This window comes from Symphalangus syndactylus, chromosome 4 (genome assembly GCF_028878055.3).
Source record: "Symphalangus syndactylus isolate Jambi chromosome 4, NHGRI_mSymSyn1-v2.1_pri, whole genome shotgun sequence".
NCBI lineage: Eukaryota > Metazoa > Chordata > Mammalia > Primates > Hylobatidae > Symphalangus > Symphalangus syndactylus.
The window spans coordinates 45,989,310-46,008,240 of NC_072426.2; the positions used below are offsets into that span (position 1 = coordinate 45,989,310).

Genomic DNA, 18,931 nt, shown 5'->3' on the forward strand with positions numbered 1-18,931 from the left:
AGGCACGTGTGGCAGGAGGCCTCATTCGCCACACACCTGACAGCTGCCTGCCGACCTACTGGCATTGTCCCCCACTTGCCTTGAGGCAGGATAGTGACTTCCGGGGTCCTGGGAAGTTGACCATGGCCATGGACACAGGCTTAGTGCCCACTGCAGCCCTTACCCTGTGTCACCTTATAGAGTGTGTAAAGCTGATGGTGGGTACTTGGCTGATGCTCTTGTCCTCTGACTTCCAGGTCAGGTGAACCGGCTGCCCTTCTTCACCAACCACTTCTTTGATACATACCTGCTGATCAGCGAGGACACGCCTGTGGGTGAGTGGGGGCATGGGCTGGTGGGCATGCAGATGGCCTGAGGTGCAATCCCTTCCCACAAGTGAAGGGAATCTTACAGGTCGAGGTCCTCTTCCACCTGATTTTGGAATCTCTTCCATGGTGTTCAGAGAGGCCCCCGCTAGGATGCCTCCAGGGACGGGGCACTCAGTCCCACAGAGGGGAGCTCTGAACGTCAAAGGGTTTATCACATTGAGCCTCAGATGCTCCACTCCCACTTCTGGCACTAGTTTGGATTCCTCTTGCTCTTGATGGCCTTGTGAATATTTGAAGATGACAGCTGTTGTAGACTTTGTTTTGTGGCCTTTTGTACTTTTCTGTGATTACTAAGTTTTCTGCATTGAGTTTGCCTGGCTTTGGCATTAGAAAAATCATGAACTATTTAGGGGGTGATTATAAACATCTTGGTGCTTGGCCCGTCGCCCCATCACTCAGGTCTGTCCCAGTGTCTGGCCCCCTACTGAGGGCCTGCCTCCTACATCTGTGGCCCCATTGTCCTAGCTCAGCTCTTAGTACCCAGAAGCTTCTCAGGAAACTGAGGCTGAATTGCAGGAGCTGTCTTATAGCTGTGCTGATGAGAAGGCACCTGTGCCCGTGTGCAGGCAGCCAAACAGCAGCATCTGAAAAGGGCCTGCCCATCTCCACTGACAGCCCTCCTCTGTCATGTCATTCTCGCTGGTGTCACTTTAGGGAAAGTGCCTGTCATCCAGGGCTTCTTACTCTCAGGTCTGCGGGCTCTACGTGTGCAAAGGCGGGGCTGTGTGCCAGAGGCCAAGTGCATCGGGTCAGCATGTGCATCTTTAGGGAGCATCACTTGAACTTGGAAATGAGGTAGGATGGCTCGGAGTGGGGTGGGGTATTGAGATGCTTACCTAATAGGTCATGTACACACTCTTTCATATGAAACCCAGTGTAGGTGTGAGGTAAAGTGGATGCATAATTCTTCAACGATCTCTGCTCAAGTGGGGTGCCTTACGCAGGCCCAGACTCTCCCCTGCTGTCAGCGGGGGCCTGTGAGTAGCGCCTTTCACTCTTCCTGGTAGAGGCTTTTTTTCAGGGGGTGTTGGGCCCAGCAGGTGTGTATCTGGCTGTTTGTTGTGGGGATTGTCCCCACGGCCCAGTAGCGCTTTGTTCCTGGGGGCTGTGGGGGGCCCTCTGTCGAAACCAGCTACTCCTTTGGTGACCGATCAGTGTTGTAAGGCTAGATTTGGGGTTAGGCTTTGGGGATCTGGGTATTTGAGGGCTCCCCAGGAAGAAGGTTCCTGCCTTTTTGGAATGCCCTTTCATAGGCAGAGCCCCTTTCTGGGGGTAGAGAGCATACCCACGTCCCTTGGGGACCCTGCTGAGCTGTTTGCTCCCCTCTGGATTGGGTTGAGGGATATTTGTGGACGACTGGACTTGTAACACACCTGTATTCTTTGGGTGGAATTCACCTGTGACTCGTCTCTCCACCTAGACCTGGGATGGGGCTGGCATGGAGCCAACATAGCGGCACACAGTGCATGTGTCTAGGCAGATGGATGCGCCGTTAGCAGCGTTTATCATCATTCATGTCCATTTAAATCTCATCCTCTGGGAGATCCCTTTGTGGTGGAGGGGTATATTTGGAGCAGGTGGGCCACTGAGGCAGAGGTGTGGCCAGCCACTGACCCTGCTGCTGACTGGGGAAAGTGAAGGCCCCTCTCAAGTGAGTGGTCCCTGCTCTGTCCCCACATCTGTGACCTGCATGCCAGGTTCTGAGCATGGGGTCCTCAGAGGCCTATGTATTGGGATGGGTTGGGGAGGGGTGGGCATTGCATGGCCTGTGCTGACGGTGACAAGCCCAGGCTGGATGCCTATGTGGCCAGCAGGCCCTTCTCCTGCTGCCTTCAGCTGTGGCTCTTGATTGTCTTTTGCAAACGCCAGCATCGATCGGCCTCCGGAAGCAGCTTCCAGACCTCGAGCCCTGTTAAGGCTGCACTTGGCAGTCACAGCAGGGTGGCTGTCTAGTGCCATGGGGATTGATCCCTGACTCCAGGGTGCCATAGGATTGAGAGGGGGCTCAGTGAGCTGGAAGATAGCTGTGCTCATCTCTCTAGGCAGGGGGTGGGTGCGGAGCTGGCTCAGCGCCCTCCCAGCCTCTTCCCTTCTTTTTGCATCATCAGTATGGGAGCAGCACAGCTTTCACCTGAAAGTCAGGAGCCCAACATCTGTTTCTCGCTGTGTGACCTTGGGCATAGCACTGCACCTCTCTGGGCTTCTATCTCCTCATTTCAACAATGAGTGGGCATTGGAAAGATGAGCCCAGTGGACTTTGGCTGGGGCAGCCTGGCTGGTCCCAGTTGTTTCTAGGTCCTCAGAGGAGACCAGCCTGGAGCCCTCCACTGGGTGCGGGCATCCACTTGGCCCTGGGCCAAGCAGACAGTGGGTATGGACTCACATGGATGTGGTGGGCTCCACGGGTGCAGGCCTCCCACCAGCAGGCCAGGGAGAGGGGGAGGTTGAAACAGCTTGTCCAGGGGACTGGCCTTTTTCCTGCCATGGGGAGTGGGGTGGTCTAGAGACTTGACTCTGAGACTTGGCTCTCATGAACCATTCACTCTTTGACTCAGGGTTCCAGTCACCAAAACGGGGATGGGATAGTCCCCTCACTGGATTATTGGGAAATTTACATACAATACCACCGCCTCTAAAGCTTCCAACCCGGGAATGTTTTGTTGTTACTAAAGGGAGAGCCCGTGTGTGGCCCAGGGATGGCAGATTGGGCTGTCCTACAAGCCATGGGCTTTCAGGGTGGACAAACACACAGATAAGCTGGGTCCAGGGTGGTGCTCAGTGCCAGTGGCAAGAGGCAGAGCCCAAGCCAGGCTGAACGTGTCGGCTCACCAGAGGTTGGAGTTGTAAGCAGATCAAACTTCCAGCTCGAGGCCTCATTACCTGGCTTCTCCTTAGACACCCAGTGATGGTCAGCTCATGGGCCTACAAGGCAGCTCACTCTGTGCTGTGGGACGGTTCCAGGAAGAAAAAATTCTTCCTAAGATTAACAGGAAACCCGCCTCCCTGGAACTACCCATTGGGTCTAATTCTGATTGCTGGAGCCTCATAGATTAAAAATGATAATATAACATATATGACATACTATATATATATGACATAAATTATTATAACAACAGCATTTATTGACTGTTAAGGCAGTGTCCTAAGTGTTTTTATGCATTAATTCATTTTAAAAACTCCTTTTAAGAATCAGAGGTAGAGTTGGGCTACAGGGTCTAGCTGTATGTAGCTTCTGTGAATGTGCTCTCCTGGGTTAGAGACTGAGATTTTTATCCACTCCCAACCTTCTGAGCCTTCTCATTTTGTATGCTCTTGCCTGCATTCCAACAGGGGGCCAGTGGCCTGGGAGCAGAATGGGAGGGCACAGCATGGCCATCTGAAATCCCTCGCAGAGCCTGCGTGTTCATTACTCTCTCCTCACCTATCTCAGGCTCCAGTTCCCTCTGTGTAATGTTCTTTTTGAAGACCGTCTACCAGCCGGAGAAGACAGAAGCCAAATGAAGTCATTAACTAGTGCTGCCTTCTCCTGGTCTGTTCACATCGTCCTGCTTCCCCAGACAGGACCCCGCATCCCTGCGTGTCTTGCTCCAGATGTGAACATCAGTTGTTGACAGCAGAGCCTGGAATGGGTGGAGTGGCACTAGGGCAGGCAGATCAGCAGCTCCATCCCTGGTGAGCTGGTTGGCCTCACCCACACCTTGGTCCTGCCTATCAGCCCTGAGTGGTCACATGATGCCTTTAGCATGAGGGACAGGTCCTGCAGGGGTGCCATCTCCCACTTACCTCCTGAATCTACTTTTTTTTTTTTTTTTGAGACGGAATCTCACTCTGTCACCCAGGCTGGAGTGCAGTGACGCAATCTTGGCTCACTGCAGCCTCCGCCTCCTGGGTTCCAGTGATTCTCCTGCCTCAGCCTGCCGGGTAGCTGACATTACAGGCACGTGCCACCACTCTCAGCTAATTTTTTATATTTTTAGTAGAGACGGGGTTTCACCATGTTGTCCAGGCTGGTCTCAAACTCCTGACCTCAGGTGATCCACCCGCCTCAGCCTCCCAAAGTGCTGGGATTACAGGCATGAGCCACCGTGTCTTGCCCTGAATCTACTTGAAATGCCCCACCAGCCTTGCTGATGTCAAGATCATCAATGACCTCTGTGTTGCTAAATCCCATCATTTCTTCCAAGACCTTGTGGCCTTCAATTGGTTGATCTTTTTCTCCTCCAGGACACCACCCTCCTCTTCCCAGCCTCTCTGCTGGTTCCTCCCGCACCTCTTAGCATCAGAGGGCCCCAGGGTTCAGCTCTTGTCTCTCCCCTCCTCATTCTCATTCCCATGGTGGTCCCATCTAGCCTCCTGGCTTGGACACTACCTATATGCTGACAACTCCTAGCTTTATATTTTCTGTCTGGGCTGCTCTCAGGGAAGACTCCAGACTCCTGCAGCCACCTCTCTACTCAACATTTCTGCTGATGTCTAAAGGGACATCTTCATCCTCAGCTTGTCCAAAGCTGGAATTCTGACCTCCCCCAAACTCCTGCTTCACCGGCAGCCTTCCCCAACTCAGCTGCCGCTCCATCCTGCCAGTTGCCCAGGCCAAAAGCTGGGACTCGTTCCTGTGCCTTTTTTTCTCCCTCCCCTCCCCTCCCATCCCTCAGGGCATCCTGTTGGCTCAGTCTGCAAAATCATCCCAGAATCTTCTCACCTCTTGGCCCTTCCACTCCCATCACCAAGGTCCAAGCCCGGTTACCCCAGCAGCTTCCTCAGGTCTCAGTGTTCTCCCTGACTCGGCCCTCACCTGCGCTGCGGCCTTTTTTATCCCAGCCGTGGATGGCCCTGCCCAGCCTGAGGCAGAGCCTGCTCCAAGGCCTGCTCAAGTCCCTCCCTCCCACACAGAGTAAAAGCCCGTGTTCTTCAACGGCATCCGGGCTGTTTGCAGCCCAGCACCTGCCACCTGTCAGGCCTCACCCCCACCCCGCTATCCCCCTCGCCAGCTCTACTTCATCTCTGCTGGTCTCCCTCTAGTTCCCTAAGGGTGAAAGGCAAGCTCCTACTTTTCACGGCCTTTGCAGCTGTTGTTTCTGCTGCTGGAACATGATGAGCCTGTGTTTACCAGGTTCTTTCAGATGCCACCACCTCTGGGTGGCCTTCCTGGGTCTCCCCGTTGGGGGTTAAGTGCTGCTTCCTTTGCTTTTTCTGGGGCCCGGCCATCCTCTCTGTTAGCCCCATGGAGATGCTGCTGTTACTCAGTTGCTCTTCTGGCTCCCCTCTTGGCCTGTGAATACCTCCAGGTGGCCTGGCCATCACTGTGTCCCCAGGGCCCAGCCCTGTGCCTGGTGTGTGCCTGGAACTTAGGGAAGGAGTGCATGTCTGGACTTGGTGAGCATGTAGGAAAATCTTCCAAGGTAGGACCTGGGGGCTGGCTCCATGCCCCGTTCACCATCCCTCCTGGAGCCTCAGGCCAGGCGCTCCCCTCCCCAGGGCATGTCGGGAGCGAGGTGTTGGTGGCGATGGGAATGGCTGCCCAGGGAGTGGGCCCAGGAGAGCACTTTCCCGCAGATGGCACAGATGCTATACGTGCCTGTGCTTGTGAACGGCAAGGCCCGCGCTGTGCCAGAGGTCCTGTTTTTATCATCTCAGCTGCCCGCCTGAGCTGTATGTAGAATATTTGCTGGGGACCCTTGGGGCCCCGAGCCGTGGCTGGCCCTGGGGGAAGAACGCAGAGGTGGCAGCATGAAGCCTGGCTTGGAGACACCAAGTTGACCAAGGGGGTCTAGAAGGGATCCTGGAGGGCATCGAGGCCCTGCACCTTGGCCACCACCTTCATACCGCATGCCCTGGAGGGGGGCAGGGCTCCTGCCACAGTGGTAACTGCCCGCAGCCAGAAGCCTCCCGAGTGCCTGCAAGAAGAAGTGGAGCTCTTTATCTCAGTGAGTCGTCCCCACTCTCCACAGACACCTTGCCCCCAGCACCGACACCTTGCACTCTGTTGCACTGCCGTGCCCTCAACCATGCTGTTTCCTTGGCTAGGGGTGCCGTTTCCCTTCCCTGCCTGGCAAAGTCCTGCTCCTCTTTCAAGCTGCAGCTCAGATGTCCCTTATGCTTAGAGGCTTCCGAAGCCTCCCCGGCCCGCCCTTCTGCTGGCTTTGTCTGCATCTGTGAAAGCCCTCAGCACACTCTAGCTTGGCTATTTGTGTGGAACTCCCCATTGGTCTATTAATTTTTACTTATTAATCTTATTAATATTGACATTATAATTAACGGCGATTTTAGTGTCTCTATTATACAAGACTGTGGAGTGCTGATGTGAGCTATGGTTTGTTGACAGCCGGGTTCTTGCCCGAGCCTCTGTTAGGCACTTCAAGTGCATGGCCTCCTGTGAGAACTTGCAGTGATTGTCCTGGAGAGATGGCATGATCTGCATTTGACAGAGGCACAAGCTGAGCCTCCATCTCTGTACCAAGCATGGTGCCTGGCACAAAGGGGGCCTCAGCAAGTACTTGGTGGGTGAGCGGGTGGATGAGTGGATGGATGAGTAGATGTCAGATGTCCTGCTGGGTCCCCTCCCCTTGGCTCCCTGTCCTTCCTTTTGTCACTGAGGTTGGTATGTACGGAGCTGACTTCCCCAGCTAGAATCACCAGCACCCCGAAAGCGTCTTAAGACACAATTAAGGTGATCGTGCCATGCTAATCACCTACACGAGTAAATTAGTCTTGTCAGGAGCCATTAAGGTGGGAACCCAGGATTCATTAGGATGGATTGGTCCCAGGCAGCGCCTGGCACTGCTGCCAGTCGGCACTGATTAATTTCTCTCCAAACTCCATCAATGCCCAGCTGTTTCGTCTGGACCCAGGGAGAGCAATTTTCAGGTGGGCTGACCCCGCATCAGCAGTCTCAGCAGACAGAGGAGCGGTGCGCCTGCAAGCAGGCCGGCAACTCCCCGCAGGAGCAGCCCCTGTGGAGCGGAATGGGAGGCCAGGGAGGGCGGATGGTGGGCTGTGTGGGCAGCCGATGCTCAGGGGTGACGAGCACAGACGCCGGCAGGCACAGAGGCATAGGTGAGAGAGGAGTCTGGGAGGCGTTGGGGACTTTTCTAGGACGAGTTTCAGCCCTGGTGCTCCAGAAGGGACTGTCCCTCCTCCCTGAAACCTCCCCCCAATGTCCCTTTAAAGAGGAGAAGCATCTCTTGGGAGAGGGTGGAGAACCACAGTGGGAGAATTATTTTTCTCTTAACCAGAAGGTTGCTTAAGATTGACACAGGAGAGAGGGGTCATGGTACCCCAGAGCTGTCCCTCGGCGAGGGCTGGTGGCAAAGCCACAGGAATTGTGGGGCTAGAGGGACGGGGATGGGAGGAGTCCAGTGGCTCCCAGACATCAGCTGGCTGTGTGCTGTCTGCATAGTTAGGGCTTTTTTGCCCACCGTGTTCACAGAGGTGGTATAGCCTGGTAGATATCAGCTCTATGAAAAAAATATAGTGTGTGTTAGACAATAATAAGTGCCCAGGAGAAATAATCATCTTTGGTTGGAGTCAAGGTGGGAGGTAGACAATGGGGGTGTAACAGCCTGTATTGTCCACCTTTGCCTTCACCCTCCCCTGAAGTGTCCTCAGAGGGTCCAGGATGGAATTGTAGTTTGAGAGCCACTGTTTTTATCAAACACTCCCACTTTGAAGATGGAGAAAGTGAGGCCCAGACTGCCTGGGTGTGAATCCCAGCCCTGCCTCTTACTAGCAGTGTGCCCCACTTTCCTCTTCTGCAAAATGGGAATAACATTCAGTTTACCTCTTTGGGTTTATGTGAATATTAAGCGAGCAAATGGTAAAAGCCTTAGAACTATGTTTGGCCCATAGAAATCCAAGCTGTAATTTAAACTCGCTCACTTGCTTTTAAGCTCCTATAAACATATTTTCAAAAGGAAACTTTAATGTGTCAGACAAGCTTCCTGGTTGCCCGCTGAAGAAACCGCCTCTGGCTCTCCATTCTATTGGAAGGCTGCTGGAGGCTCTTGAAATTGACAACAACGAAAGGAACTAGACTGGAAATTGGCCAATCTGTCCAGCCGGTCACTGCTGTCACTCTGAATGAATTCTACCACTCATGGCATCAGCAGCAGTGTCCAGGTGGCCAGGCCAACTTGGGCATGTGTCTGTGCTCAGGCTGCAAAGGGGCAGGCGATAGTGAGGGTCTGCCCCTCCCAGCTACACCCAATGGGAGAGTCTCCAAAAAGAGGAGGGGTAGAACTGGACACAGCAACTCCATAGAGAGACAGATGTCCATTTTGTACCATCAGAGTGAAATCCCAGGGCTGAGATGCTGACTGGCTTTTCCTAACACACATTAAAATAAACACGTTATTTTTTTTTACATTTTATGTTATTTTTTTTTAGAAGCAGGGTCTCTGTTGCCCAGGCTGGAGTGCAGTGGCGCAATCATGGCTCACTGCAGCCTCAAACTTCTGGACTCAAGTGATCCTCCCATCTCAGCCTCTCAAGTAGCTGATTACAGGCTTATGCAGCAACACCTGGCTAATTATTAATTTTTGTGTGTGTGAGATAGGAGTCTTGCTATGTTGCCCAGCCCAGTCTCGAACTCCTGGCTTTAAGCAATCCTCCTGCCTTGGCCTCCCAAAGCACTGAGATTACAGGCATGAGCCACTGCACCTGGCCCTTTATTTTATTTTTAAACTTTTTATTTTGAAATAATTTTAGACGTACAGAAAAGTTGAAAATTGTACAAAGAGTTCCCACATACCCTTCACCCAGCTCCCCATAATGTTCACATCTTGCATAACCATAATACAATTATGGAAACCAGAAAAGTGACTTTGATGTAATACTATTAATGAGAGTTTATGCAAATTTTATCAACTTTCCCACTAATGTTTTCTTTTCCGCAGTTAAGATGATTTTTAAACTTCTTTTTAAGCTGTGGAACTGTTTGGGCAAATGTAATCTTTCCCAGAAGTCTAGGATAGATAGATTAGATAGATAGATGGGTAGACGGACAGATGCACACATATACTTATATTCATTCACTCAACAAATGTTTCGTTGAGTGTCTTCTATGCATCAGGCACTGTTCCAGGTACTGTGCATGCTAACAGAAGAGACAAAAATCCCTGTCCTCATGGAACTGACATTCTACAGTGGGGAGCAGACAGAAAGCAGCATAGAAAAAAATATATACAGTATGTTCGACTGTAACAGGTGCTAAGGAAGAAGAACGGTCTTTGGTGGAAATTAAAGTCACGGGTAGCAGTGAGGGGTGAAAGAGCCTGTATTTTCCACCTGTATGTTCACTCCTATATTAAATCAGAGGACCCATGAAAAACCCCCGGGGCCTCCTGTCGGACAGTTTGTGACCACTTTGTTAGACAAACAGTTGCACAGGTGGAGAAACTGAGGTGGAGAATGGGGCGATTGCCCGGGGTCCCTGGTGAGTTACTGCTGGGGTCCAGATTGCAGCTGCTCTGACTTCGTACACCAGCTGCAGAGGGATTTCCAGGGATTCTGTCCAGTCAGTCACTGGTGCCTCCAGGCCTGGGCAAGAAGGGGCATCCTCCAGGGTTGGTGGGCTGTGAGCTCGGGAATTGAAGTTTGGAGGAGTCTCCAGGTGCCTTGCAGCTGCTGGGATCTGGAGCTAGAGTGCTTGAGGGGAAGGGAGGGTAGCCTGGAGGCTCCCTGGGGCTGTTGGCAAGTGGGCTGTGGTTTTGGAGGAAGGGGGTGATCTAGTATCCATCCAGGTGATTGGTGCTGGAACCAAGGGGCCCAGGGCCTTGGGCTCTTGGTGCCCTCACAGAAGGGAGGATTTTTCTCTCCCTTCTAGGAGTGGGGAGATGACTGACAGAACCCGCAGGAGGGCTTGGGTGCGTCTGCGTCCTTGCTTCCTCTCTGCCATTATCCAGGGCAGCATAGGCCCTCCAAGGTGATAGAACAGACTGTGTGACTGTATCCTCTTGGGGGTCCTTCGGGCTGTAGCCACTCCCAAGAGGTCCCTGTCTGAGCACATCTGGAGCCTGTGGCAGCCCCAGCTATGGACTGCCCCTCAACACACAGGTGTGGGTATGGGGCGGGGCTGGTGTTTTGGATGCAGCCATAATAACACTAATGATAATGATGATGTGCCACCTGTCGTGTGAGCATGCCATTAATGCCAGGCACTGAACACCTGTGCCAGGCTGTGCTGGGGGGTGGGGTAGGGACATGCACATTAGAGATAACTGGGGAAATAGTGACTAGCTTTTATTACATACTTAATCTCTCTAGATCAGCCGTTCATACACATTACTCCGCTGAATTCTAACAGCAAAAAAGTGGGTCTTATAACCCTCATTTTGCAGTTGAGGAGCAGAGGCTCAGAGAGGTTAAGTAACTCACACAGGGTCACACAGCTAGTGTAGAGTAAAAATTGAACCTGAACCTATTGCCCTCTGGCCCCAAAGCCTGTGCACTTAACCGCAAATCTGGGATTCTGTATGTAGGTCTTTGCTTTTAAGGAGATCCAGTCTGGACTGGAGAAGAGAACCAATGGTGAATGACCACCTCACACCAGGCAAGGGGGAGGCATGAACTACAGAGCCTTGCTAATGCCCCGAGGAGGAAGAAACTCATCCTGGGCACAGGGACAGAGAAATCTTCATAGTAGAGGTGGCCTTGAGTGGTTGGGTTTTGATAGGCTGAAGCTGGAGGAGAGGCATTTCACAAGAAGGTGATGGAACAGGCTGACCAGCTGTGAGGCAAGCAATTTGTGTTGTGTCTTGAAGTTGTTGTGATTAAAAATGAAAATAACAATAGTAATTATTTAGCCCCTGTGTTTTACTAGTTAGGTTACCTGTACGATCTTGTTTAACCCTTACAGTGATGACAGGAAATCTGTTCTAGTACGATCACCTTGTTCCAGGCTCAGAGAGATCCAGCAAGCTGCCCAAGGTCCCATAGCCAGTAAGCAGTAGAGTCAGGGTTTGAATTCCATGTATTCAATCTCCAATGGCCACACTCTTACTGCCCTGCAATGCTGCCTCCCAGGATTGTGTAGGGTCTTTCCTCAGTCTGTTACCTAGGAAAGAGCCTCAGTGGCCAAGGGTCCACATGGGGGAGGTGCTGGGTGAAGGGGCAGCTGCTCCTAAGGAGAGGAGGTTGGCCAGCCCAGCTCGATCTGGGAGACCAGGCCACGGACTGGGGCCGGTGCCTGAGTCCCAGGCCTGGCATTGCCCCTGTGCAACCGTGTGAGCTTGGGCAAGTCAATTTCCCTGTTCAGCCCTTGCTTCCCTGTTTCTCAGAAGATGCATTCCTTGCTGGATATACTATGCAGAGTTAGCAAGAGTGCTGAAAATGACTTTGGGGAAAATAGATGAAAGTATGAGATTAGTCAGTTTGCTTGCTCCTGGGTCCACAGCCTTTTCCAGTGACCATTGGTGACAGGGGTGGGGGTCTCGCCCAGCTGTGCAGTGGCCAGGCAGCAGGCACCCCCTTTGCAGGGGTGGGGGGCTGACAGATGAGCCTGGTACAGCTGTGCCATTGGGACGAGGATATGCTGAGCTTGCAGCCAACTGAGAACACTTGGACTCCCTAGGAACTGGCAAAGGTGTAATTTACAAGAGCTGAATACCCTCCAGCTGGCTGAGGAGACAGGGGCAGGCAGAGCCGACTTTGAACTTGTCATCACTCCCCTCATCAGGACTGTCCTTTACACCCCTCAGGGGACCTGTGAGCCTGACTGTCCAACAACAGCTTTGCCTGGAATGGGAGATCAAGTTGTTCTGTCGGCCCTTGACCAAGAAAGGGCTTGGATGGCCAGGAAAGTTGTTCTTTGGTGCAAGGATCTCCTTGAAGGTCCCCTCACCCATGTGCCTTCCCTTCCTTCTCTCCACATCTGAGCACAGTGCATGCAGTGGGAGGCACAAGGCCTGGATTTCAATCGCGGCTCTGCCACTTATTAGCTGTGTGACCACAGGCAAGTCCCTTAACCTCTCTGAACCTCGTTTCCCTCTTCTGGAAATGGAGATGATCATACTTGCCTTGACAACCTCACAGGGAGCTAATAAAAGAGCTTTAGAAGTGAAATAGCTGTACAAATGGTGGACATTGTTTTTATTGAGCAATTCATCTTTAAATGCTTCCTCTTCCAAGAAGCCCTCCTTTGCATCTTTAGCAAGTATGGACTGTATCACCAGCTACTTCACCTCTCTCTGTCCCGGTTTACTCAGTTCAAAATTGGGGATAATGATCATACTGTATTTACTAATAGAGCTACAGTGAGAATTAAGTAAGTTAATTAAAGTAAGAGCTTTTTTTTTTTTTTTTTTTTGAGATGGAGTCTCACTTTGTTTCCCGGGCTGGAGTGCAGTAGCGTGATCTCGGCTCACTGCAAGCTCCACCTCCCGGGTTCACGCCATTCTTCTGCCTCAGCCTCCCAAGTAGCTGGGACTACAGGCACCCGCCACCACGCCTGGCTAATTTTTTGTATTTTTAGTAGAGATGGGGTTTCACCGTGTTAGCCAGGATGGTGTCGATCTCCTGATCTCGTGATCCGGCCCACCTTGGCCTCCCAAAGTGCTGGGATTACAGGTGTGAGCCACCACACTCAGCCTTTTTTTTTTTTTTTTTTTTTTGTGAGATAGGGTCTTGCTCTGTCACCCAGGCTGGAGTGCAGTGGCAAGATCACAGCTCACTGCAACCTCGACCTCCTGGGCTCAAGTGAACCTCCCACATCAGCCTCCCAAGTAGCTGGAACTACAGTTGTGTGCTACCACACCTGGCTAATTGTTTTTTAAATTTCTTTGTAGAGATGGGGGTCTCCCTGTGTTGCTGAGGCTGGTCTTGAATCCTGAGCTCAAGCAATCCTCCTACTTTGGCCTCCCAAAGTAGGGGCATGAGCCACTGTGCCTGGTTAAGTCAGGCATTTTAAGCTGTGCTTGGCAAATAGTAAGCACTAGTAGAAGTTCACTATTATTATTTGTGGTGGTGCTGTTGTTGGCCAGTACTTTTCCCAACTAGGTGAGAAGCAGCTCGGGGACAGGAATGATATTCTATGTGGCCAAAGCCCACTGTGCTGCCACGTAAATATGTGGTGTGGTTTGATGCGTTACTCTTCCAAGGGACATTTTCAGTCTCCAGGAGAAAGAGGCCTAGAGGCTCCTGGGCCCACCTCCTGACCAGGAATCCCCTTGATGCAGCTGCCTGCCAACAGGTGGTGCAAGCGCTGGTGGGCGCTGGCAGCAGTGGGCAACTCTACATCTCACCAGCCAGTGAGCACCACCTGCTACTAGCAGGCTGGCTGCCTCCTGCTGTTACTGCCCCTGGCCAGCCCCAGAGCTCCCTGGAGGCAGCCTATTCCTCTTCATACAGTGGCTGTCCAGGGTCTTCAGGGCTTTCCCAAGTCTGCTGTTCTTTATTCTAGAGGTGGCCAGCTCTTGTAGCTGGTCCTTATCCTCAGGACAGACTTGGCCCAACTTCTCCCTCCTGGTCACCTTCCTGTGTTCCAGAAATTGTGCTAGGGATGTTTTGTGTGCCTCACTCATTTAATCCTCACAATGCCCCATGAAGGAGGTAGTTATGGAGCCCATTTTACAGACAAGGAAACTGAAGCTTAGAGAGGTTGCTGCCCACCCAAGGGCTCATAGGCATTAAGCTGCTGATCTGAATTCAAGCCCACATGTCTCTCTCTCTCCATAACCAATGCTCTACTCTTCTTGGCACAGAATAGAGTGGATGAAGAGGAGAAACTTCCAGCTCTGGGGCTGGTCCAGGGTCCCCACCTACTATCTTCCTCACTTGCCTTCATAACACAGTGGACAGGGCACAAGATCCTCCAACCTTGGTCCCCTCTGGCCCTATGCCCTTGGGCGAGGGAGAGGGTGTGCCCTGGTGTCACAGCACCGCCTGTGGGCCCTCCTTTCCTGGGCTCTCTTGGCAGCAGGACTGTGCACGGCGGGAACCCGCACACTTGCTAGGATTGATTTGGCCTTTGAAAGGATAATTCAAGATGAATATGCTGGCGTCCGACTGGAGTGAGATGGAGAGATTATTGAGTGTTGAACCTGCTTTGCCGCATCGGCTGCTTTATGAGCTCTCTAGAGAAACCCTATGTTGTAGATAAATCAAGCCTGATGGACAGGGAGCGGCATTTGTCTCCGACACTCCGGAGTGAGCAGTCCGACAGGGCCCAGGCACCCTGCTCGCCCCATCCATGAGCCAAGAATCAGCTTCCAGCCTCCTTGCGGACCATTTTCCCTCCCACCCTGCTCATCCCAGCCCCATCTCTTGCCCTGTCCTGCGCCTGAATGTGGAGTGGGGCCAGTGGTGCCCAGCTGGTTGATTCCTGCTGTGCAGTTGGTTCCTGCTGTGGGTCCCTGGCACCAGGCTGCCTTGGACAGTCCAGGAAGAGTGGAAGTGAGTGGACACATCTCTTTGGTTTCTGACACCTGTCTCCCCGACGGGTAGCCCAGCCTGGTCACTAGGGACAACACCTCTGCATATTCCCTGGGATATCAGAAAGGATCTGTAGTGCAGGGACTTAGTACACTATTGGGAAACTTAGTACACACAGAGGCATGAGGCCAGGGGAGCAAAGCCCCTCGTGGGGACCTGGAAGTTCAACTCAGCTCAACTCTGGCCATCCTGGGTGTTTGTCCTAATCAGCCACTGCTCCCTCCACCCCTGCAGACACACAGTATTCTAGGGGACCATCAGGAGACAGGGAAGAGTCCAAACCGCAAACTCTTTGAAGGCCGAGCCCATGTCTTTGAGCCTTGTTAGGTGGGATGGCCTGTAGTGTGCACCAAACTGACAGTGGGCATGATGGCCTTTCTCTCTCGGAGTCCCCTGGGGACTTGGCATAAGGTGTGGCACACAGAAGGGGTCAGTTCTATGGGTGATGCCTTAAGTACCTGTCAGCCCACAAGACATCCATCCTGGGCTGTGACAGCCTTAGGCTGGGGAAGCCTTTTCTCCGGAAGAGGTGTCTGGAGAGGGAATGACGAGAGACACACAGGGACAGCAGGGGCCTCCCCACAGCGGGAGTCTGGAGAACAGCGCCAGGGTGATCCTGAACAGACATTGCCCTGGGGGTGGTGCACTAGCCTTCTGTCATCTTTTATACGGTCCATGTCTCCTCCAAGCTCGTTCATCTCCATGCCCAGCCCATCACCTCACAGGACAGCGCGGCCACAGTGACTTGGGCTGACAGCAGCTTGCAAGCCCTGTGCTGTGTTCCCACACATTAGGTCCTCATTGCAAGCCCGAAGGCCACCCTCACATCCACTTTATAATGAGGAAAAGCTAGTGACTTGTGCAAAGTCAGAGCGTTCATTACACGTCAGCACCAAGGTTTCAACCCAATAGTCCAACCCCTGGGGTGTGGGCTCGTGTTGGCAGTGCCCGGCTTCCTGGATAAGCTGCTTCAGCTCTTCCAGCCTCAGTTTCTTATAAACTGAGGATAACAGTCCTCTCCACATTCCATTTTTTTCCTTCCACCGGCAGTTCTCAGACTCCCAGGAGCCTCAGAACCCTCTGGAGGGATTGTGACAGCACAGATTGCCAGCCATGCCCCTGGAGTTTCTGATTCAGTAGGTTCAGGATGGGGCCCGAGAATCTGCATTTCCAAGAAATTCTTAGGTGATGTTGCTGCGGCTGCTGGTCTGGGAAACCCACTTAGGACCGCTGCCCTGGCCATGCAGCTTCCCAGTCTCCGGAACTGGCTCCATGAGTCTGGGGTGAGTCCTCCATCACCCGCCTGGTCAGCTCCTGGCAGCGCCTGCCCTTTGGGCAGCATGCTGGGCTTGGGGACCCGCCTGGTCGTTTCGAGGGTCCCCTGCCTTAGACATCACCTGTGTCTCTGAAGCTCAGCTGGGGCTCATCATCGGGTAGCAGATGTGTGAATTAAGAGGGGGCCCATGGGGGAAGACAGGCCCGGGTGGCGAGATGCTGAGATGCCCAGCGCAGTTCGCCCCCCCTCCGTGCCTTGTGTGTTTACACAGAGTGGCCGTGCAGCAGTGGACATAATTACTCCTGACAGCCTTCATTAAAGACTCTGGAGCAATTTACAGTCAACTAAGGAGAAAGGAACTGTCTCCCTCTTCAGGCGCCCCACCATCACCTGCTTTAGAGGGAGCCCTGCTGGAGCTGTGGGTCAGTGGAAGTGGGGCTTCAGGGAGGAGGAGAAGGAGGAAGAGTGGGGCTTCTGAAGCCAGTGAACCTACTGTCCTCAAGAGTGAATGGCCAAGCCACCGGTCACCACATTCACAGTGTGGCGTGAGACGCCATGTGCCAAGGAGCAAAGTGCTTTGTGCCCTGGCTCTGCCCTGACGCATGCAGAGACCTGGGGTGGTTCTGTCACCTCTCAGAGCCTCAACTGTCTTATCTGTCAGATGGGGCTGGTCAACATTCTCTGCAGATCTGTTTTGATTGTTTAGTGAAATAATAAGTGTGGTCAGCACAGGGCCTGGCCCCCACCAGGTGCTCGGTGATCGGGATGGCAACTCCTGTTGTACTTGGGAAGCCGCACCTGCCCCTGCCTGCACAGGTGCTTTTCAGAAGCAAAGGCTCTTCATATGTCAACAGTCCTAGGTCGCCCTCAGTCCCCACTCAATCTTCAGACACAGGCAACCAGAAGACACACGTGGGAGTGCTTCTTTGGGCCAGGCCTCCACCCTCAGAGAGCCTGGGTCCAAGAGTGAACAACCTCTTCATTGGCCTAAAGTCCAACTCAGGAAAATTTAAATGCTTACCGGCTGCATTTCTCCCGTCTAAAATGACAATCACTTCATTGAATGCGATGGGGAGGGGGACGTATATTTTCACAACCTAGATTACCTATTTGATTGACTAGAAATGTGTCAATGAGAAAACTGGTACTGCTTCTTAGCTCCCAAAATATAAATATCTGAGTCTGTTTGAGAAATGGCAGTAAAGAGGCCGCATTCTGAAATTAGATCGGGACCATATTGAGAAAGAAGGCAGGCTGCCCGGGAGCCCAAGGGTGCCTGTCTCTGCTCCAGCCTGGTGCCCTCATTTGGTGAGATGGCACATGACATGTGACACATGCCCAACACAGAGTCTGGCACACCATCAAGGCCAGTAAATCCCAGCCTGCCCACACCCGGCTGCCAAGAAGTGTTTTCCTTTCCTGAAATCCAATTATTTTCTGCCCCATCCTCTGCCCATTAAAAGAGTAATGAACAATGGGTTAAGGGCCACCCCCCATCCCCTGCCATTCTTCCTGCTCCAGAAGGCACCTTTCTCAGGAGCCCCTCTCTGGGTCGCCAGAGCACTGGGAGAGGGAGTGCTCAGCAGGGATCGCTGAAGGGAGGGTGGGGGAAGTTAGTATTCCCTTACCTGACATCTCTCCTGCCAGGGTTTTCTTGTCTATAAATTAGGACAGTGACTCTCTTGTTACCAAGCTTCAGTGGGTGTGAAGTTCCCCGGGTGTTTGAGAGCCAGGACCCAGAGATCAAAAACATCTTCATGGTAGAACTTCACCTGTTTTGCCTGAAACTTGTCGGCTGAGTTTCTCATTCTCTGTCTCTCCATCTGGGCAGTGTCCTGCCATCAACAGATCAAAACCTAGGCCTGCTGGGGTTCCCTACACTGGCCACTTCTTTGTAAGGAAGGTGTAGATGTTTTCTACCCAATACCCAATCCCTGGAGTCCCCATTAGAATATTTACACTAAATCAACACCTATAGGACTTGCTCTCCATCCATAACTACTACAAGCCCTTTTAATCCTTATGACAACCTGTGAGGAAAGTACAATTATCATTCCCATTTTATAGATGGGAAAATGGAGGCAAACAGAGTTGAAGTGACTTGCCAAGATCATGCAGCTAGTGAATGGGAGTGGGACTGGGATTTGAACTTGGGCTGTCTGGCACCAGCAGCCATCCTCTTAACCAAGGTGTTCTGCTACCTGCTAATAACAATAATGACAGAGTAATAGCAGCACCTGGTTATTGAGCACCTATAAGGTGCCAGGTGCTTTATATACATTATTGCATCAGATCTTTATGATAACCCATCATGTAGATATTTATGTCCACCTCTGTGTGGCAGATGAGGAAACTGAGGCTCAGAAAGAACAAGGAATTTGCCTATGATCATAGAACTAGTTAACAGTGGAGCCAAGACTGAAATCCAAGGCAGCCTGTCTGTGTCTCCCTGCCTGCAGGGATGGAGAAGATGGTCCAGCAGTCATTCCCCCACTGGTCCTGCTGCACTTCCTGGATGCTCTGGCTCCAAGGAAGAGGGGTCTTCTGAGGCCCACCAGGTATCAGTGATGAGGACTTGTCTCATCTGGAAGCAATTCTGCTCAGCCCCACTATGCTGGAGCCTGGGTGGATGACTTGCTGTCACAGTTCCCAGTGATGCCAGTGTCAGGGTGGTGGAGACGGGGCTGGTGGGAGTGGGAGTGAGTGGGTAGAGCAGGACAGCAGGCCTCCTGTGGATGACTGATTGTTGGCCCAGCTCATGTGTTCCCATGTGCCTCTTACTGGTGGCAGCTAGATCTCTTTACCAGTTAAATCAAATACTAATGACAGGAAAGTAAGTTCTGTGACGTCTCCTTATACT

General features: G+C 52.4%; 1 protein-coding gene across 2 annotated transcripts in view; it reads left to right on the forward strand.

The window, feature by feature from the left end:
* The window catches only part of CDH23 (cadherin related 23), a 419,760-nt gene that overhangs the window by 50,333 nt on the left and 350,496 nt on the right, over positions 1–18,931 (forward strand). For both annotated transcript variants that reach the window (XM_055274603.1, XM_063637206.1), the window contains exon 3: positions 237–314. In XM_055274603.1, the coding sequence (XP_055130578.1) occupies positions 237–314 (78 nt within the window). The remainder of the gene's footprint in view (positions 1–236; positions 315–18,931) is intronic.